Source organism: Neltuma alba, unplaced genomic scaffold, assembly GCF_004799145.2.
Source record: "Neltuma alba isolate B1F8T4 unplaced genomic scaffold, ASM479914v2 tig00002651_pilon, whole genome shotgun sequence".
Classification (NCBI taxonomy): domain Eukaryota; kingdom Viridiplantae; phylum Streptophyta; class Magnoliopsida; order Fabales; family Fabaceae; genus Neltuma; species Neltuma alba.
In genome coordinates, this window is record NW_021632955.1 from 1 (window position 1) to 22,680 (window position 22,680).

The window sequence follows — 22,680 nt, forward strand, 5'->3', positions numbered from 1 at the left end:
CAGCAACAACAGAGGTTGATTGGACAAAGCAATAATATTACAAATCTGCAGCAGCACCAGCAACCACAACAGTTAATTAATCAGCAAAACAGTCTCTCAATATGCATCAACAGTTGGGAAGTAACGTCCCTGGCCTGCAGCAGCCGCAATTGCTTGGACCTCACTCTGGCAACTCTGGCTTACAAAATACTCAGCACTCTGCACACATGTTGCAACAACCAAAGGTTCCAATGCAGCAACAGTCACACAAAATACATCAAATTTGTTACCATCTCAAGTGCAGCAACAACAGCCACAGGCTTCACAGCAGCAAATGATGTCCCAGATTCAATCTCAGCCTGCACAGATGCAACAGCAATTGGGTTTGCAGCAGCAGCCAAATTCCCTGCAGCGAGATATGCAGCAAAGGCTTCAAGCATCTGGCCCTTCAGTTCAACAGCAAAATGTACTTGATCAACAAAAACAGCTGTATCAATCACAAAGAGCCCTTCCAGAAACATCATCAAGTATATATTTTCGTCTATGCTTTTCTTTCTGTCTCTTATGTTTGTATATCTTTCTTTTGGTGAAAAAGTGTTTGTGTATCTCTACTTCTGTTGTTATATCTGTATATCAATGTCTATTTTAAGCAATTTTCTATCTCTGTCTTCTTTGCTGTACTTGAACTTCGAAACTTTACTTTTTGTGCTTCTCCTGCTCTTCAAATCATGAGAACCATCTTATTTCAAAACAAGATTAGAGATGTCTTCCTTAAAATTTGTTAAGCCATGTTTCCACTGTGTATTGTGATGCTTGCACGTCTTATTACTGTAATTATTGTGATTGATGGTAGTCTGTTCATTTTCCTTAAATAAAATATAAGAAATAACTTATTATTTTAATTTATTTATTTGAGCCTTAATGTTCATGTGTGTGTATCATAATCTCTGTTGTAGCTTCCCTGGATTCAACAGCGCAGACTGGACAATCAAGCGGGGGTGATTGGCGAGAAGAAGTGTACCAAAGGGTAAATATGCCTTTTTTTTTTTTTGTCTCACCGATGTTGGCTGGAACGATAGAAATTTGTTGATTGAACCCCAAAATAAAAGTGAGAAAAGTTCCTTAGTTTTTATATCAATGTACTGAATTGTAGCATGAGCTCATGGGCCTTAGAGAAAGGGAAAGTTATGGAAACTCCTATGTTCATTTCTGATGTTCTTAATTCATAGTTTACTTGGATTGAGGGGCTGCAATTTGACCTATGAAAATATCTGTAATGCAGAAGAGGGAACTGATGCCTGCAACTGGAATTAAATTTTGTTTATCACGTCCATTTTATGATCTATTATTCTCATCAAGAAGCACTCCTTGTAATCATTAATCTGATGATATATATTGATATGAATGATATTTTTCCGTGCAAGCTTATGTTTTTAGTTGGTTAAAGTGACTTTGTTAGCAGTTAGGAACACAGGAATACTTTGGACATTCTCTTGAGTTAAATGTAAAACTTGCATTTATGATCCTTTGCTAAATGAAAAAGAATTTGTTGCCATCCTGTCCATATTATGAATGCAACAAATGTTTGTTTGTCTGATTCTGTGGATCTCAACTTTCAGATCAAAATCATGAAAGAAACATACTTGCCAGAATTGAATGAAATGTACCAGAAAATTGCTGTTAAGCTTCAGCAGGTATGTTGAATATTGATTTCTTAAACATGAAATTGCCAACACCATGTATGGATATCTTTCTTTTGTTGGCAATTATGACAGTAATAATGGATTGAGTTCTTGCATCTCTCAATGTGCTGATTATCTATTGCAACTGTTGCTAAGCACTATCAATCCATTTCCTCTTCTGAAATTGCCTGTGAATTTGCTTGTCACGTAATAATATATATTTGCATTTCTATATCAGCATGACTCCCCTCTACAACAACCAAAGTCAGAGCAACTTAACAGGCTGAAGATATTTAAAACAATGCTGGAGCGTCTTATAACATTTCTACAGGTCCCCAAGAGCAACATTGTACCTGGTATGAAGGAAAAATTGGGTTCCTATGAGAAGCAGATTATTAACTTTATAAGTTCTAATAGGCCCCGGAAACCTCTACAGCCGGGACAACTTCCCCCTCCTTCTATGCACTCTATGTCACAGCCACAATCCCAACTTGCTCAGGTGCAATCTCATGAAAATCAAATGAACTCCCAGTTGCAACCAAAAAATATTCAAGGTTCTGCAACAGCAATACCTCAGAATAACATGTCAAATTTGCAGCACAATTCAATGTCTGGTGTGTCAACAGCACAGCAGAGTATAATGAATCCCATGCAACCTGGTGCCAGTTTAGATTCAGGACAAGGAAATCATTTAAACTCCCCGCAGCAGGTTCCAGCAAGCTCCCTTCAACAAAACACTGTCAGTGCACCCCAACAGAGTAACATGAACCCTATATCATCACAAGCTGGAGTAAATGTGATCCAATCAAATCTAAATTCCCTTCAGTCAAGTTCCAGTATGCTTCAGCATCCACAAGTGAAACAGCAACAGGAACAGCAGATGTTGCAGACTCAGCATCTCAAACAAATGCAGCAGCGGCAATTGATGCAGAGGCAGCAGCTCCTGCAACACCAGCAACAATTACACCAACCAGCAAAGCAACAGCTGCATGCTCAATTGCAAACACACCAAATGCCACAGCCTCATCAAATGAATGATGTGAATGATATGAAGATAAGACCAGGAATGGGTGTTAAGTCAGGGGTCTTTCAGCAACATCTTTCCTCAGGCCAACGCCAATCTTATCCCCATCAGCAGTTGAAACAGGGAAGTACATTTCCTGTTTCTTCACCCCAACTCCCCCAGACTGCATCTCCTCAGATTTCACAGCATTCATCTCCCCAGATCGATCAGCAAAATCTTCTTCCACCTCTCACAAAAGTTTCGACCCCTCTGCAATCTGCTAACTCACCATTTGTGGTCCCGACTCCTTCACCTCCCTTGGCTCCATCTCCTATGCCTGTAGATTCAGAGAAACCCATCTCTGGTGTTTCATCAATAACAACAACTGCAAATCTTGGGCATCAACAAACGGGAGGTGCAGCAGCACCAGCTCAATCCCTTGCCATTGGGACTCCTGGTATATCAGCTTCTCCTTTGCTGGCAGAGTTTAGTGGTCCAGATGGTGCTCATGGCAATGCTTTAGCTTCCAGTTCTGGAAAGTCAACTGTTACAGAGCAGCCTATTGAACGCTTAATTAAAGCGGTTAGTTCAGCTGATTTTATTTTTGATTGATCTATTGGGAACTTTCTGTGAAGCATTAGACATGACAATTATTGGAACCAGACTTCTGGTCGTTGGTTCAGCTGTTAGGTGACTAATTGAAATAGTCAAACGGGTTCATATATATTCAAATTAATTTTATGATAAACCTATTCAGATTAATTTATATGCTTTAGATTTAAATGAAATGTTATGTAGCATTTTTTTTAAAAAGTAGTTCTATAGTTTTAAGTTATACATTTATGTATAATGTATTAATTTAATTCATTTTATCACCCAAAAGAATAATAATTTAATTCATTTAAATGACATAGAAGATAAATATAATCACAAGCTTTTTATTTATTTGTTAACTCCAAAAAGAAATTAAGACAGAATATGAAGCAATGTGAACAAACCTGTGGTTGCATTGCATGTATTCCCCGTGTCCTAAAACATCCATATGTGCGACGAATTTAAGCAAACCAAAAACAGAAAGGTAGTATCATTGTTATAACTCCCACATCAATGAAGTGAGGCCAAAAGAATGCCCCCACTTTACTATAAATTGCACCTCAAGTATGGTAAAAAGCCAGTAGGCAGTCTAGAGTGATTTGACTCTGACCAACCACTGAGTTCACTATTTAACCCCATCGGTTAATCAACCCGTTAGATAGGCTGGTTTATGAAAGTTAATCAAACAACCCATGGATTTCTTGACTTTTGACTGATTCAGTCATTCTGAACTGAACAAATATTTAAACTGGACAATACACCAGGTTATTGGTTCAACCAGCTAGTTCAGTCTGCATTCAAATAGAAAGTTTTCCTTTATTATTCTACTTCTATTGTAGTTGCATTAGAAAAATTTATGCGATTCCAGGTAAACTCAATGTCATCTAAAGCATTAAGTGCTGCGGTCAGTGATGTTGGCTCAGTTTTCAGCATGGTTGATAGAATAGCAGGATCAGCCCCAGGCAATGGATCCAGAGCTGCAGTTGGTGAGGATTTGGTTGCCATGACTAAATGTCGTCTTCAGGCTAGAAATGTAGTTAACCAAGATGGAACTAATGGAACCAAGAGGATGAGGCGATATACCACTGCCTTGCCTTTGAATGTTGCATCATCCGGTGGTAGCATGAATGATAGCATCAAGCAGTTTACTGCAGCAGAGGCTTCTGATCTGGAGTCAACTGCAACATCAATTATCAAGAATCCAAGGATTGAGGTACTAACTTATGTTCTATGACATCTTTGTAAATTGTCAGTTCTTCCCTTCTGGCTGAACATTAGATTTTATGAAAATGGGCACCTAAGCAGAGGATTATATTTTGTATTTAGATGTCAACTGCATGACTTTTCCCCTTTCTTTAGTCGAGATTGGAATGCACAATGGGGAGAGAGGGACAAGGGGTAAAGGAGTACCCAAAGGTGGTCTTATTAATTGATGCACACTTTTCATTTTATTGAACATATGTTATTTGCTACTGATAAACACAAAATCAAAGGGGGGAAAACCCCGGTATTATGTTCACCAAAAAAAAAAAAAAAAGAGTATTATGACTGGAACTTTTTGGAGAACCACCCCCCAAAATCTACCACCTGGTTAGAGAGCCTAACATCCACATAAACTCCATAGCTGAATATCATCGACTGTGGGACTCAAGTTTCGTACTTTGCCATTGGGTTCTAACATATTATCATTAAGTTAATTGAGACTTTGGTGCTGTTGTTAATGCCGTTAGTTAAGGATATGAGACTAGAATTAGAAGGGTTAGTTACCTATTTTATATGCAACATATTTTCAAACAATCCTTGCTGTCAAAGATTTAAATGCAATTTAATCAGGTAACAAAATGGTAAGAATGACAGCAAGCAATAAATAATAATAGCTGCAACAAATGATGACGGCAGTTGTAGTAGTGTTTAGTCGTTAGGCTGATGCGTTATCGGTTATTGCTTTGGTTGATAGCTTTTCTGATGTTTACCATTAACCTTTATCTACCACATTTAAGAACAATAATTAAGGTCACATGAGTTTGAAACCCCGTGTCTTGTGTAAGATCTTAGATAACTTCAGGCTGGAAATTGCCTGGAAATTCTGTTGGGTTTAGCATATGTAATGACTAGGATTCTCCATCTGGAATCTGGATTGTCTATTAAAATTCTTGTAATAAACATGATATTCTATTATATTGTAGGGTGTATAATAGTTATAATAGCCAGGTAATGACTATGGCGGTGTTTGGAAGACCAATTATTTAAAAAGATGTCGTTTGAAATGCAATTACGTACAAATCTTCAAATACCATCGATAATATGAACTGTGGATGGACTGGATTCTTAGTTCAAGGTTATTCCAAATAACTTTGATAGAATCTTTTTGTAAATGAAGTCATTTTTCTTAATTTAGAGGTTCAGAAGGCAGTATATGACTAGAGTTTTTAAGAGTAGCTTTATATCTATTGTCCTTGATTGCTGATCTAGACGACCTTACGCATAAGGAACTTATGTGACGTATGCTGCAGGCTAATCATGTCCTATTGGAAGAGATAAGGGAGATTAATCAACGACTTATAGATACAGTTGTAGGTATCAGTGATGAGGATGTTGATCCAACTGCTGCCGCTGCCGCTGCTGTTTCTGGAGGGGCAGAAGGAACCGTTGTCAAGTGTTCTTACAGTGCTGTAGCTCTCAGTCCAAGCTTGAAATCACAATATGCTTCAGTGCAGATGGTAAGGGTTTAACTCCTAATTGCAAGAACTGTACATATTAACTTTTGCTTATTTTTTGTCTCATGGAAATGTAACTGTCTTCACTCATGTTTTGCAATGATGCAGTCACCAATTCAACCCCTGTGGTTGCTAGTTCCTGCAAATTACCCCAATTGTTCCCCCAAACTCTTAGACAAGTTTCCAGTTGAATCCTGGTGAGCAAATGTGCATTTTGGCATCTCTTGTTGATATTGTTGATATTGATCCAGAATCACAAAGTTTATATCACTTGTCATTCTCTTTTAACAGCAAGGAGAGTGAAGATTTGTCAGCGAAAGTGAAGTCAAGGTTTGGCATATCCCTGCGAAGCTTATCGCAACCCATGTCGCTTGGTGAGATAGCGAGGACCTGGGATATTTGTGCTCGTACAGTTATTTCAGAGCATGCACAGCAGAGTGGTGGAGGGAGCTTCAGTTCTAAATATGGGACTTGGGAGAATTGCTTGAGCACTGCATAGTGATTGATCCAGGAAGATGATAAGTTCTTACGTACAGTCCTTCAATATACAGTTAGATGACTTTATCAAAGTAGGCTTGTAAATATTTGAGTTCTTATTAGCTCACTGTCCACCTAGTCAATACTTTATGTGCGTTTAATAAGTATTATCCTTGATAGACATGCAAACCCTTTTGGTTTACTGCCACAGAAATAGCCAAAGCTTTTGTTGGAATAACTGCAGAGCAGCTTATGCAGAAGAAGGCAGTTGAGAGAATAACATGGGATGTTTTCTTGGTCACTTGGAGTTGTTTTTAAATGTAGTTGAGATGGCATGCTTGTAAACTGGGTTTTGACGATTTCAATGGCTAAGTAGAAATTTCATTTGCCTGATATGGTTGCTTTATATCAGCGTCTTGAGTTAGCCAAGCACAAGATCTGTTAGCCAACGAGTTATTTTAACTATCTTATGCGAGAAAAATTCAAGTCGCATGAGGCTTTTAGGGACTCTTTAAATGTCTAGAATGGGAGAGTTCATTGAGCAGGTGACAACAGTCAATGACAACTGGGAGTATTCAGCCCCACCAGATAAGGGAAAGTTTGGTGCGTAATTGGTTTATTACTGCTTACGGTCCTAAACATAGAAGCTCAAAGCTAGATAAAGAATTTATTTTGATTCTAAATATAAGATTTCAGTTCATTTTTATCTCTTATATTTATAATCGTTTTTCTATCTTTATTGATTATATACAGTAAGGATATTTCTTCCAAACAGTAGTTATTGTGCACATGAATAGAAAAAATAATATAGACAAATCAACCAACATTTGTTAAAAATAATTAACATAACTAATTTTTTAATATTTATAAATTAATTATTTAACTCTCATATTAAGCATTAGAGGGAGTATAATACATCACAACAGGAATTTTTTATAAGCACATGTGGATTGAAAGCAATTTTACTTGAGATGCTATCAAACACTAAATACAAATAATTCTCTTATAATGGATTCCAATTTCCAACCTTAAAAGAAGCTAACAAAAGCAAACATGGATGATCTGATCAGTTCGTCAACCTCAATATGGACATGGACTTTAAGATTCCCCTAATCACTACAAGATGATTACATGATCCTCTTGATGTTTAACACTTATACTATTTCCGGCCTTTAATACAAGAGTTAGTTTGACTTTTATTTTAGTTCTAAATATAAAACCTCAATCCATTTTATCTCTCGTATTTATCTTTTTTTTTTTTAAGTAGTCCTTATAGTAATAATAATTCTAGCTAACACACTTGATTAGGGAGAATATTTTAAAAAAAATAACACATATTTATTACAAATAACTAATTTAACTAATTTTTTTAATTTACTCAAATTAGTCAACTAGCTCTTATATTAATAACTAAAGGTAGTATTACACGTCTTTATTTTGTACATGGTGTTAACCAAAAAAAAAATCTTCATGATAAATTGGATTTTATATTTAATGTAGAGTTGCCACGTGGGCAGGGGAGCCTTTTCCAATGCAAGAATTCATGCATTCGATTCCCCCATCTTGTTTCAAGCTTCATTGTAATTATTAATTAATCTTTGGATCAACCCTTATCCCATTACGTATCATATTATATATCTTGTTATCTTATATAGGGACTCACCACCCATCATATCAAAACGGATCATATTATATCTTCATAGCCAATTATGTATCCCAAAACCGGACATATTTGAGTTATATAGATCATATGCTTAACTTAGTTTTGATAAAATTAATATATTTATCAGTTCATTGTTACCCCCAAAAAAAAAATTCTGAAAGTTATCCACTTTGTCTTTTCATTGAGGCTGTCACTATTTTAAAATTTAACACCTCATTCTGCATCTTTAATATTAATTAATAAATTTTAAAGCTGTCAATGCCCTTTTGGAACACTTTTTTGTCTTGAAGTGTTTAGGATATTTATATTCAAGAATGGCCGTAAAATATTCAAAGGTTCGCATCTTGAAGGATTGCAATTAGTAGCATATTTAGAAACTTCTAGTTATCTTTCAAAATCAAAATTGTTATAATTCTTAAGTGAATTTTTGAGAAAGTTACAACCAGAATCTAAAAAAAAATGCAGTAACTTCTTAGAATTTGATAATAAATTTTTAAAATATAAAAAAATATAATCTGCGGAAATAATTCATATTTTTTAAAAAATATTAACTTGAATTTTTTAAATTCTGGCTGTTATTTTCCCCAAAGAATATCAGGATAATTCACAGAAAGTTACCACTTTGGCATTTATACAAGAGAATGGATAGATTCACCAGGTGCAGCCAAACAGGGAAGTACACGTGGCATCGCGTATTGAATGCTTCGAATCTGAGGACGGCACGTTACGTCACCTTTTAACTTATTGATTAAATAAATTAAATGGCTCATCATATTGAACAAAAATTGCCTGCCTTTTATATTGTTTTAAATAAATAATAATAATATTTTTTAAGCACTCTGTCAGGCACTAAGAGCTCGCTTAGTATAAGAAAAATAAATGAGAGGGAGAAAAAGTTTTAATAAGGTGGATTTAGAAAATTAAAAAAGTGAAGTCGAAAGCTTTTAATTAATTTTTATTGTCTTTTAATTTTATATTTTCTATTAAAATTTTATAACCCTACTTCTATTATTTTTTAAATCGAACTTACTAAATTTTTTTCTCCTCTTTTTTTCCTTCTCCAACCAAATATAGGGTAAATATGAACACTCCTCCCAATTAAAAATTGAAAAATTGATTCACTATATTACATTACAAAAAATTAACTCTTTTCACTGAATTAGTATAGTAACAATAATATTCTTCTTACCAATAGAAAAGAAAGACATGACAGCCCACAATAAATCCAAACGATGGGCCGTCCATCGCCCAATGTTTGGGAAATCCTGCGTGCCGCCTTCGCTGTTTGGTTTCACCATAATACTTTTATTTTTTGTTATCCAATTTTTTAATCAAAATATGCGTAGTACATAGTACTCCCTCCGTTCCTTATTATAAGAGACATTTGATACTTATGGCATACTCCTATATATAAGAGACACTTACAAGTTGTCTCTACTTTTTTGTGTTGATTTACTATTTTACCCATATTTATTATCTCTAACTCACACTCTCCCTCCCTCCCACTTTTCTTTCTTTTAATAATTTAATTGTTTTCTCTCATGCTCTCTCTCCTTATTAATGAGGGTATTTTGGAAAAAAAATATATTTTTTACACATTAATTGTTCTTAACTAATTTTAACTGTTTTTTTGATCAACGTACTTCGGTTATTTGTCTCTTATAATAAGGAACGGAGGGAGTATCTAGGCAAATTTTTTATTCTTTTTAAAAAAATTCTGTTATTTAATTTCAAATTAATATATTCATTGGTTGTTTATCCTGTTAGAATAAAGTGTTACTAATGAAGAACACGCGATAGAAATAAAAAATGGAAAGAAAAATTAGATCAATTTCGGTGCTTCTACATCCAGCACCATAATATTATTTTTAGAGTGCATCTACCACCTAATCTTATTTTTAGTAAAATTTAGGATATTAGATGCACCACATAACAGATTAAAATGTTAGATAAATAAGATCAGGAGATTAAATGTCTGTAAACAATATTTTATAATTAGAATCGGAGATAATATATATTTAATCTTAAAAAAGATATTCAAAACTGTTGCCTTTGGTAGAAAATAAGTTTCTTTTGTTCTTTTGGTTTGCCAGAGAAAAATAAATTTTCATAGGAATATATTTAAATTAAAAAATATTTAAAAAAATAAAATTCAAATTTGAAAGTTTAATTAATAATTTAACAAATAATAATAATAATACTACCACCTCTGATCCTTAATATAAGAATTCATTTGACTTTTATTTTGATCGTAAATATAATATCTCAATCTATTTTGTCTCTCATATTTATTTATTTTTTTAAAGTAGTCCTTCTAATAATGATAATTCTAACCAATACAAGATATTTTTTAAAAAAATAATACTTATTTATTATAAATAATTAATTAATTTTATTTTTTTAATTATTTAAATAAGTAAACTAATTTTTATTTTAGAATTAGAGGCAGCACCAACAATCATCGTAACGTCGGATGGAGTAGCAGATCAATGCGACGCGTGGTACACAAAAACACCAAATTAGGATTCTCACCGGTTGCGCTTCCATCACTCTCATGACACGCGTGATAACCACGTACTTCTATAAAAACCTAGATAATTCGAAGGTGATTGCACATTCCTCGAAAACGCGCGTGAACCAGGGAGATTTCCTTTTCCCACCCATAGATTCTGAACCTGACTCGAGAGCGAAACTATGCCCACGCTCTCTGTTTCTTCACTAACCGCCACTCAGTAAAGCGAGAAGTCCTAACCGCCCTCGGAAACCCTTCCTAAATTACGACTCTACCCTTCCTTTCCTTCTTTTCCCCGGCCCCCATATAAACCCGCCTTCACTGAAAAACCGTTTGCGCAACTGATTCCCAAAAGGGCTGCTTGAGCTCTTTCTCTCTCCAAAACTGCTCCAACGCTCTCTCTCTCTCGAAAAATGGCTTCTGGTTGTGTAGCCTCTCCTCCTTCAAGAAACAAAACGACGATGTCGGGTTCTTCTTCGCCGGCGTTTGCTTCGTCTTCTTCGAGTTTCGCTCCACGGCCGTCTCCTTTCTTCACGGGCTCGTCATCCCCCTCGAGCCTCAGCCTCTTCGGCCGTCGATCTTCGCCTCCGTCTTCACCTTCGTCCTCGTCGTCGTCCTCCTCATCTTCTTCAATGAGATTCCCAATCGATAGGCCGACTTCTCCGCGGCGGTCAATGTCGGTGGCGAATCAGACGAATAATGCCGTCTCGAGTAACAAGAGGATGTGTATGTGTGCCCCTACGACGCACCCTGGCTCATTTCGGTGCTCCTACCACAAGCGTCTCGCCGAAAAGCAGAAGAATCGAGCAGCGTCGCCTTCTATTCAATCGTCGAGTACGAGACTCAATCTTCGGAGATCGGCGATGAAGAACTCTCTAGTGAGAATCGGCGGTGTGGAGGGTGAACTGGTGAATAGGACACTGACCACTCTGATTAGACCTTCGTCGCACCAGCTACGACGACGAGAAGCCTTCCAACCAAAGAGGAGTCGACTCTGGATGGTGTCCCACGCCGAAGACTAGGGATCTCTGTTTCCCGATTTCATCCCTTTGCTGATTCTTTATCTTCTTCTGGAAGTTTACTCTGTTACATGGATCATTGCTGACTTAGGAATTAGGACCTGGGAGTAACAATTTTTGTAGTGGTGAATACGATAGAATTATTTGTAAATTCTGGGGCAATGTTGTGAATAATTTTTGCTTTCGATCGCTAAGACTTTCATGTTCGAATTCGAGTAGAGTCTGTGATTTCGTTGTTCATAATTGTATTAACAGGTGAAGATTTAAGAAGTTTTGAGAAGATTGTGAGAATTTACGTTCACAATGAAAGATTCTGGAATTAATTGGTCAGAGGACCGTTGCTTTGAAGTTTTAAATCCTTCATTTAACTCGCTCATTATTCTGAACTGAATTGATAATTTCAATGTTAGTCTGTATCTCCTTTGTTAGTGATTGCACAATAATTTATAACTTAAAAAGGCAAAGTAAATCGAAATGCTCTTAAAAAAAGCAGAGTAAATATAAATGAGGGATTTAATCGAATATATGTCATCAACATTAATTCAGTGAAAAAAATAAGCCGTTGAGTGTGGAAAAGAAAATTCTTAGTGGGGAATCTTTACAGTTTAGATTTCTCCATAATCTTTTTTTTTTTTCCTTTTTTGGGCCTAACTTCTCCATAATCTTTTGTGCGTAGTTAGCGGAAAATTGAAAAATTTGTGAATTGCTATCTTGTTTAATACACCTTCCTAATTCATTATTCTTTTTGCCCGGTTACTCTGTTCTTTGGGTCAATACTGACCTTTTAATAAGTAATAACTCTATGGTGGTGATGGATGGTAGAATAATTTGTAAATAAAATTTTTTCTTATTGAGATGATAAGCAGTCCTCACTTGATAAAGATTAATCACATTGACCAGAGGATACTTTAAGTTATATAAAAAAAGTTGTCTCTCTTTTTAGAAAGATAGATAAATTTTTCATTTTCTTATCAATATTATATGTGAATGCCATTTACCCCTTCATCTTCAATCTCAAGATAACTTTCACTACTTCTACTATACATTACTTTTCCACTAAACCATCATTCCTCTACTATTCATTTAATATTGTAACTCAGCTCCACTCACATTCATTTAATATTGTAACTTACCTCCATTAACATTCATAAGATTGATTATCCACTATTTGTCATTTAAGAACAAGTGTAACATATATGTAAGACTATACGTATAAATAGGGTACGCTATTTGTATTGTGTGACAAGTGAAGAAATACAATAGTTCTCTCTTTTTTCGTTTTTCTTTTTTTTTTGGTCTTCATCTTTTCCTGCTCTACTTGAGGATACTTAAAACTATAAAAAAAAAAAATTCACTTTTTCTGGAGAGAGATAAATTTTTCATTCAATTGTTAAGATGGAAGGATTTGGAATTTTATTTAGTTAAACAAGCAAAAGGTCCACAAAAGAAAGTGTGCCCACTAAAAAAGTCTTTTTTTAATGTAATGGGCACATATTTTATTATAGAATAGGTCAGATTCCTCTTAATATCTATTTGAGAAAGAGCTAAAATAGTTCCTAATACTATTGTTATCTTCTCTATAAATAAGTAATTTTTAAATCGTGATTTATAAAATAAATAAGTATTTAAAAAGACTTTTATCTCAACTTATATGAAACATGCTTATATATAATTAAATAAGTACACTCAAACAAGCACGAATTCATAGTGTTGGTCAACCATACCATACATGAAGGGAGATTTGAGCAAATTTACCCCCGGTTGCTTATAACTTTAGTGACAATATGGCATTCATAGCAGCTGCAGATTGAAATTTTTGAGGAATTACGTTCAAAATCAAAGTAATATAATTCATAGATGATTATATTGTTCCAAACATGGGAACAAAGAGGAATAAAAGTTCTCTTTCTGGGAAAAAAAAACAAGAAGAAAATTAAGAGGAGAAAGTAGAGGAGTATTAATATATATATCCAAAGGAACTATAGATTGATGGATTCTTCAGTCTTAGTAATCATATTTAGATATTCACGGCTAAGGATAATAAGAGCTTTCGTTGATAAATAATAGTCTGATGCATCCGTTAAAACAGAAGGACAGAAAATAACCAAACTTACTATCCAAGAAAGAAAACAACAAATGAGAACAGAAAAACAATAAGTATTTAACATTTTGAATCTCCAAGATCATTCAAAGAAAACAACATAACAAACAAAAACATCAAAAGAAAACAACTAAGTAGTATTTAACATCTTGAATCTCTGAGATCCTTCATAACAAGATCTTGTAGAACAGTGGGAGGTCTGAGGATCCAATTCACAAGGCAAAAGTCCTGCTTCAAAGAAGTATTGGCAATCCAATTAGCTACCAAATTTGCTTCTTTGGGAACCCAAACAAACCTATGAGTCTTTATCAGAGTCCTCAAAAAATTGATACTTTCAAGCAACGCATCACACCCAGATGAATCAGATGGAACATTCTGCTGGAGAATACAATCAATTAAAGTTTTATCATCTGATTCAAAAATTACCTCATCAAGTTCATTGTTGATTGCATAGCTCATTGCAGATTCCATAGCTTTGAGCTCAATGAGCAAAGGAGATTGATCAGCACTGCATCTGAAATTCCAGAGATCTAAGAGCCATCCATTTGAATCTCTGATTATAAAACACATTGCTGCAATTCCCAGTTCATCAGAAAAAGCACAGTCAGTATTTATTTTTAGCCAATTCCCTACTGGAGCTATCCATTTAATGGATGATGAAGAACTCCCATCTTCTTCATCAGTTCTTCTTCCATCATCTTCATCAGTTCTTCTTCTTCCATCTTCTTCAGACCCGTTATGAGAAGTAGATCCATTAGAGTGACCACATTCAGAAGCCATAGCTTTTGCTGTAACTTGGACCACAAATGAAATGGTGTGTATGTAACCCATCATCAATATCTTATAATTTGAATCCTGTAATCCCATGATTATGGATATCGTTGCGATTTTCTTGTTATTGAAGATTTTGTTGCGATTTTTAATGATGGTCAAACAGAAAGGAAAGTAAATGTATGTTCTGAGGAAAAAAAAAATTTTGTCTACAAGATTAATTAATTATTTGTCAAGTTGAAATGAAATTGAATCGGTAGTAAAATGATTGAGAAAATTGATTAAATTTGTGATACCTTATAAGTAATGTGAGGTGGCGTTGTCATACATTTGAATTAAATACATTATGCATCTTAAGAATATTTATGTGAACAATGTTGTTGTAATTTTTAATCGATGAAAAATAATTAATGGAAAGCAAATCTAAACAACCATGGAGATTTGGTCAAAATTTTGTCAATTAGTACTATTTTCACTTTTGAAAAAAAAAAAAAAAAGCCATTGAGCGTGAGATATTACTCCGTGATCTTTCGCTTTCTCCGTAATCTTTTCAGTATATGTTATTTCCTTTAATCTGCTCTATTTATTTTTAGTGCCTAACATAGAATAGAAGAATAGAGAGGACGGAGGGATCCATTAAAATCTATCACTCTGTTCCTACATGTAAGTTATCTGTAGGAGAAAAGTTCATTCTTAAGTATAAATCACTTGCATGGTGATTAATGACTTGTTCAATTTTACTCCTATTAAACACAATAAAAAAAATATGTGAATTTTTTTTAATAATACCTTTCTTTAATTGGTACATGTAAAAAATTTTATAAATTTAATGTATTTTTTTACTATGAAAAACTGGTGTATAATTAATTATTTATATATAGCAACAAAGTGGTAACATGGTGTTGGTCGGATTAAGGTGCGTTTAAGAGATCTTTCTAAAATCGCCCCTCATTAACTGCACTAAGTAAGTATTTACCACTCTCCAACTGACTTACATGTTGAACCAAGTCATTTTTATAGAAGTGAATTGTACGATAGATTACAGGGGTTTTTTTTTTTAATTATACCCTACTTTATAAAGAAAGTACAGAAGATATCATGAATAAAAATTTATTATAAAAAGATAATAAATGGCATATACTTAATGGGTTAAAAATAAAAAGACTAGTTTAAAATTTCAGACAACAAGATTTTGTTTCTTATATTTAAATCAATATTATGGAAAGAATGTTTCTTATAAAAAAGAACGGAAGAAGAATTAAATGGTCCTATGAACAATAAATAAAAGATATAATTGTACATGCATGTTAAAAATTTAATGATATGATTCATAAATTGGGTAAAAAAAAGGTTTTCCACTCTCTTTATCTTACATAAATAGGACGAGAAGAATATGTTATTTTCAGTCATCTTTATAAAAGAAAGATACAAAATTACTTTGTTAGAATGAATGTTAGGATAAAAGATTGGGATGTAGCTAAAGATACTGATAACTTCTCTTTTGACCCAAAAAGAATGCAGCTTTTTTTATTTGCTCCATGGGCCTTTGATTGAGCCCATTAATAAAGAACAAGTGGACTAAATTCAGCCCAAGGTGTGGAAAATAGATTCTCTTCCTCCTTGCTTCTATTTCCTCTCATAAACTTTCAATTTTATCCTTAAATACACAAAATGTATATTAACAAAAAGATTGTATACAAAGTATTTAAAAGAAAACTAAGAAAACCAATAATGTAAACAGGGAAAATAGTTGTTATAAACAGTTGTGCTCTGTTATATTTATCAAATATATTGAAGCGCTGAGATGAGAATTTAAATCATCAATATGAAATATCTACTCTAATTTTAGTCATAGGTAAAAAGCATACCAATTACTTTCCTGCTTATACCGACTTCCAAATCAAACCTTGGAAAAGAAGACTTGATATGTGAAAAAGATACAAAAGCATGCAGAATATAGTGCCTTTTCTTTGTTGACTAATTGTGCAGTTAATTTAGACTACAATTTCTATGGACTGTGTTGGCTCATTTAATCTGACTTTTCTTAGAATTAAGGTCTGTTCAATAGCATTTATTTGAGTCTGAAAGCTGAAGCCTAACTTCAATGCTCATTTACATATTATTGACCCAAAAAAGTGAGTCCCTGCTCATAATGTTAAACTTTATCTAAATCCTCCAATGACCATTCCAGAATTCTAAGATGTGAATGCTAAAGGAGAACTAATTAACGGTAAATGTACACTGCAAATATGTCTACAATCACCATGAATAAAAAGATAATCCAAACTGTTTCATTTGTTCCTGAAACTATATACGGTGGAAATCTCCAATTCTGATGCTAAAGTTGAACATACAAAAGCAGAAGAGGCACAATAGTTACAGAATCAGACAGATGCTAAAGTTACCCATCTGACCACTAAAGGAAGAGAGAGAGAGAGAGAGTCTCAAATCTCTCACCTGATATGGAAAATCCCAAAGAAAAGAAAAGAAACTTAAATTTCAGTTTGGCTTTAGATCCTGAAACATAGCATCCCACCTGATCTCTTCAAGAGCAGCTGACCAATACCCATCATCATCTTCTTCTTCAGCCATCTTCATCCCCTTCTGCAAATTCTTCACCTTTGGGCTAGAAACTGAATACCCATCAGGAACAGATACAGTAGGAACTACTGCAGAATTCCCATTTGTGAGAAGAAGCCTTTCTTGCTTATAATTACTATTACTATTCATCATCGCTTCTTATTATTGCTTCTGCTTCTCTTCATCCTACAACTCTTCCATCTTGTTTCCTGTTCACTTGGCCTAGTGGGAACCACCACAAGTGCTGATGATTTTTCTCTGTGAATCAGAGTGTGAATGTAATTGGATAAGCAATTCTTGGTCTTCTTGATTGCCCCAATGAGCCTTGACACCGGATGTGAGCTTCTGGGCTTTTCCTTCTTTGCAAGCTTGAGAATTTCAAGCCTGTGCTTGGCTATGGAGATTCCCATGCTCTGAAGAAACTCATGGTTGAAGTAGACCATGTCTTCTTGTTCAAGCTCGTTGTGAGCAAAAACGACGCCATACTCATAGACTAGAGATGGGTCAAGGCTTGTTTTTGAAAGCCACGAGAACCAATCCATGGAAGCTGGGCTGAACCAGGGAGTTCCTGAAAGAGGGAGGGAAGCCAAAGAGAAAGCAAGAGAAAGTGGTTAAGTGTGAAGAGAATGTGACCGACATCATGTGGGGTGAGCATATATATACACACATAAATGTATATGCTCTTTTTGTAAAATGGTTATTGTAATCTTGAGAGTGACTAAAGGGAAAAATAAAAGATCGGTGTGTGTAGGGCTGTCATCCCACGTTCCTGTTCCCTCCAAAAACTAGGCAAGTGTGATGTGATCAAATCCCTATCGTGTGAGACCAATGTCAAATGATAATAGGTCATGATATTTTAATTTGGGGCAAATTACTTTTTTTTTTAATATTTTGTTAAAATTATATGAAATTCGTTTTTATTTTCAAACTTCTACACACTTTTGCCAATATAAAACACCATTTATCTTGAACTATCTTTGACTTGTCCTAAAATTATACAAGTTATGAATTGTGCGACTTATTTACTGAATCTCGTCGGCTGCACAGGCTCCACTTAGTTTGTAGAATTTCAATGAAAGATATATTTGCCTTTTTTTTTCTTGCCATTAAAAAAGTAGTAAAGAAATGAATATGTATATATAATGGCATCTATTGCGGTTAAAGGAAAGAGCTTAAGGTGGTGGGGCAGTACTTGTTGCTTAGCTTAGTGGATTGAAAATCTGTGAAGAAAGTGAAAAAAAAGTGACATTATTTGTCTTCGAAAATATAGTATTTTAAATTCACTCATTAATTCATGCCCTGTGCATAACACGAATAGTTCTTTGATTAAGCTAAAAGGGAAGAGAAGCACTGCTTTACCGCACATTATAAATTATGCATATTCTTGGATTTTCCATCGATAATAAATTATACTATCTCTGGTCCTAATTATAAGAGCCAGTTGACTAATTTGAGGAGATTAAAGAAGTAATTTGAGTTAGTTATTTGTCATAAATAGGTATTCTCTTTTCTAAAATATCTTTGCTAATCAAGTGTATTGACTAGAACTCTTATTATTAGAAGAGCTACTTTAAAAAAAATGTATAAATATGAGAGACAAAGTGGATTGGGGTCTTATATTTAGAACCAAAATAAAAGTCAAATAAGGTCTTATATTAAAGACCGGAGGTAGTACATTATAAATTATATACACACCCACAAAGAAAAGTTTAAACAACTTAGCTCTCAAAGACTTTAGGTTCGAGGCAGTTTCACGATTTAATGAGTTAGCGCATATAAATATAAATATGAAGTACTCACCAATAAAATCTTCATGTTGGCATAAATAATGTGAATTAGATTCTTAATATAAAAGTTACTTCACTATTTTAAATAGATTAAGAAAATTAGTTAAACTTGATAGATGGTTGATAAAAGATTTACAAGACAGTAAATTTGGCCTCACTAATATTACCACACTTTGAGATAAGTGCGGTATTGATCTTGAAGGTCTTAATTAAAATATTTTGGAATTATAATTTTCATAGAATTGTGGTTGCTTGTGATGCTGTGGAAGTTTTCAATATGATATCATGAAAAGGAAAATTCAAGAAAATTATAGCATGGAAGTCAGGGAAATTTTTTGTCTTAAATATAAGTCAGTTGTAGAATATTTAATGCTTATTTTTTAACTTTATTCTTATTTAACTCTCAATGGAAAAAAATGATAGATATGAAAATAATTTATAAATGTAAATAGAGAAAAACTTTAATAAAAATAAAATTAAAAAATTTATCAATTTAATGAATTTTTAATTTTGTGAAAATGTGTTATAAGTCACTTTTTAAGTATCAGGTAGACATTCTTCATCATACATGAAAGGCTAGCTACTTACAACTGATTTTCTTTTTCCTATATATCCCTCATTATGAATAGAATCTATATACAATTTTTTTAGTATCAGGCGATAAAATTTAAAAATTTAAACCCCTACTAGGTAATTGATTAGAGTGCTAGTCTTTTTAAAGGTTTAAGTATTTTTTGAGTCAAGTAGGTTTAAGTGTACTGGATTTAATTGTAGGTTTTTTCCTTTGATATTTTATCTTTTATAATAGGTGTTATTTTCGTTTTTCCGTTGTTATATATACACGTCTTTCTTGTTATTTGTCTTCTTCTTTTTTTGTCTCGGTTCCATCTTTTAATTACATTTATAATTAAACTCCAGTAATATTTCTCCGATGGCCATTTAATTTTTTTTTTAAATACTAATCCCTATGCCAAAATAAAAAGAAAAGGAAGACCTATCACCTATGTCTTCAATTTCCCAAGCAATAATACATCATTTTCTGTTTGGTTCGAACCATCATTTTCTCATTTTTGTCAACTTCTGGTGACAACCAGCAGTCAGCAGGTAATTATATATAAAAGTTAATTAACATAATTATAAAGAAATATTTTTTAAAAAATATTAAATATAATCTCAATCTTAGAGCTGAGCCACTCAAGCTATATATATCCTACCTACACAAAATAAGATTCCCATCCTAATTAATTAATTTTTTATTAACAAAGTGACATAAACTTCCAAAACCTAATATGCATGCATCTCTCTACGAGCTAAAAAGTGAATGTATGTGTGGAAGAACAAAAAGACACGTCATGGTTTAGATGTAGCTCCATGACAAATCACTTTTATTCCAAATCAGAAGAGTTTGTCACAATGCTTAACAAATCACACACGCACACACACACACACACAGTTTGTTGTGTCCCATTCACATGCTCCAATAATCATCACATTTTTTTAGTGTATATAAAATACATAGAGAGAGAGGGAGCGAGGGAGGTTCACGGGATGATGTTTGAGGATAAGAGAACACTGTTGCCATGTGAGAACAAGACATGATTAGAAAACATCACTTTCTTAATGTAAGTGAAGTAGAAAATGTGTTCTTATATCTATGGTTTAGCTAGCTTGATTGTGTTTATTGGAATTGGATTTGGAGTTTTCCATTCAAAACAAGAGTGAAAATGCTTGCCAATAAAAATTGGACTATGGGCAAGAGTAGCTCCTTCTTGAAAAAATTAAAAAGACATGTACTAACTGTCTAAGGTTATAATCAGGATCAAACACGTGACCTCTCATTTATAGATGGAGTTTATAAGCTATTAAGTTACAAGACCATTAACGAGTAAGAGTAATTTTAATACCCACAAATGACATCAATTCAACTCTTGTTGTCTAATGAAGGACCTTATTAGTAGGTTATCCATAAGTTTATCATTATAAGTATTACTCCTCCGGTCCTTTATATAAGACCCATTTAACTAATTTGATTAGATTAAGGAAGTTAGGTAAGTTAGTTAATCATAAGAAAAGTGACACATTTTTCCTAAAACACCATAATCATTTTTCTTAATACCTCCTTCTCCCTCTTCTACTTGATTATGGTTGAGGGAGTATCCATAGGGGTAATTTAGAGAAAATTGATAAATATGAGAAATGGGTTTTATATTTAGGACCAAAACTAACTTAAGAATTGGGTCCTATATTAAGGACCAGAGGAGTATTTGAAAGGGAAAATTTCACTGTAGGACCGCAGAAGACAATTAATATCAAAGAGCCCCCAAAACTTTCTGAAACCTCACTGCAGGACCAAGGGACCAATTTGATATTAATTTTTAGAGTGAGATTACAATAATACCCCTCCCTTTTTATTTTATTAAAAAATAAATATTTACCGGAGTTACTGTTCCGGCCACCGAGGTCGGAGGTCCGGCCACCGGCGCTCAGGTGGCCGCCGTCGGGGTCCGGTCACCGTGGCAGGAACAGTAACTCCGGCGGGACCTCCGGTGGCCGGAGTTTTTTTGTTAAAACAAAGTGGCCAAGGGAGGGTTTGAACCCAGGACCCCTTGGCACACCAAAAGACTTGTAACCACCAAGCCAAGCAACCCATTCAATCATAAAATGCAAATAAAACTACATATAACAAAATAAACGCAACAGTCCAAATGTAAGTAAACAAGTGAAATTAGACGATTTACAAGTGAATTCAGAAATTTGCAACAAAAGTTAGGCAATTTACAAATAACATAATAGAAGTCATAACCCAAAATGCAAGTGTTTAAGTGCAAATGAGCAAGTAAAATTTGAAGATTTACAATAAAAGTTTATGGATTTACAACCCAAATTTGGTAACACAAGAGAATTCACAACCCAAAATGTAAGTGTTTAAGTGTAAGTGAGCAAGTGAAATTAGATGATTTACAAGTGGAATTCAGCAATTTACAACAAAAATTAGGCAATTTACAAATACATAATGGAACTCATAATCCCAAATACAAGTGTTTAAGTGTAAATGAGCAAATAAAATTTGAAGATTTACAACAAAAGTTTATAGAGTTACAAGTGAAATTCGACAATTTCACTTGTTCATTTGCACTTAAACACTTGCATTTGGGGTTATGACTTATATTATGTTATTTGTAAATTGCCTAATTTTTGTTGTAAATTTCTAAATTCCACTTGTAAATCGTCTAATTTCACTTGTTCACTTACACTCAAACACTTACATTTTGGGTTGTGAATTCTCTTGTGTTTACCAAATTTGGGTTGTAAATTCATAAAATTTTATTGTAAATCTTCAAATTTCACTTGCTCATTTGCACTTAAACACTTGCATTTGGGGTTATGACTTCTATTATGTTATTTGTAAATTGTCTAATTTTTGTTGTAAATTGCTGAATTACACTTGTAAATCGTCTAATTTCACTTGTTCACTTACACTCAAACACTTACATTTTGGGTTGTGAATTTCTTGTGTTTGCCAAATTTGGGTTGTAATCCATAAACTTTTATTGTAAATCTTCAAATTTCACTTGCTCATTTGCACCTAAACACTTGCATTTGGGTTATGACTTCTATTATGTTATTTGTAAATTGTCTAATTTTTGTTGTAAATTGCTGAATTACACTTGTAAATCGTCTAATTTCACTTGTTCACTTACATTCAAACACTTACATTTTAGGTTGTAAATTCTCTTGTATTTGTGTAATATCCTAATATTTTATTAATTTTAAAAAACAAAAAAAGAGAGATAA

General features: G+C 33.7%; 3 protein-coding genes and 1 pseudogene across 5 annotated transcripts; 2 read left to right on the plus strand and 2 right to left on the minus strand.

The window, feature by feature from the left end:
* The first annotated feature begins 186 nt into the window (after positions 1-186).
* On the plus strand, positions 187-6,847 carry LOC114734875 (mediator of RNA polymerase II transcription subunit 15a). 3 transcript variants are annotated; one of them, XM_028922529.1, is made up of 9 exons: positions 229-506; positions 936-1,006; positions 1,599-1,673; positions 1,900-2,160; positions 2,260-3,246; positions 4,127-4,471; positions 5,772-5,978; positions 6,084-6,172; positions 6,267-6,847. In XM_028922529.1, the coding sequence occupies exons 1-9, from the start codon at positions 314-316 to the stop codon at positions 6,472-6,474; spliced, it is 2,436 nt and encodes an 811-aa protein (XP_028778362.1). In that variant the 5' UTR covers positions 229-313; the 3' UTR covers positions 6,475-6,847. The 3 variants fall into 3 exon arrangements, with proteins under 3 accessions (XP_028778373.1, XP_028778362.1, XP_028778367.1); XM_028922540.1 differs by having other exon boundaries at positions 187-506; positions 1,900-3,246; XM_028922534.1 differs by lacking the exons at positions 229-506; positions 936-1,006 and adding an exon at positions 1,013-1,087 and having other exon boundaries at positions 1,900-3,246.
* Positions 6,848-11,088: 4,241 nt separating this feature from the next.
* On the plus strand, positions 11,089-11,649 carry LOC114734900 (putative protein TPRXL). Its single transcript, XM_028922550.1, has one exon. It carries the CDS (start codon positions 11,089-11,091, stop codon positions 11,647-11,649), a length of 561 nt encoding a protein of 186 aa, XP_028778383.1.
* A 2,239-nt stretch (positions 11,650-13,888) lies between these two features.
* On the minus strand, positions 13,889-14,614 carry LOC114734849 (uncharacterized). The gene has a single exon (XM_028922502.1). The coding sequence runs from the start codon at positions 14,612-14,614 to the stop codon at positions 13,889-13,891; it is 726 nt and encodes a 241-aa protein (XP_028778335.1).
* Positions 14,615-16,637: 2,023 nt separating this feature from the next.
* On the minus strand, positions 16,638-17,700 carry LOC114734911 (uncharacterized; annotated as a pseudogene).
* Positions 17,701-22,680: the final 4,980 nt, after the last annotated feature.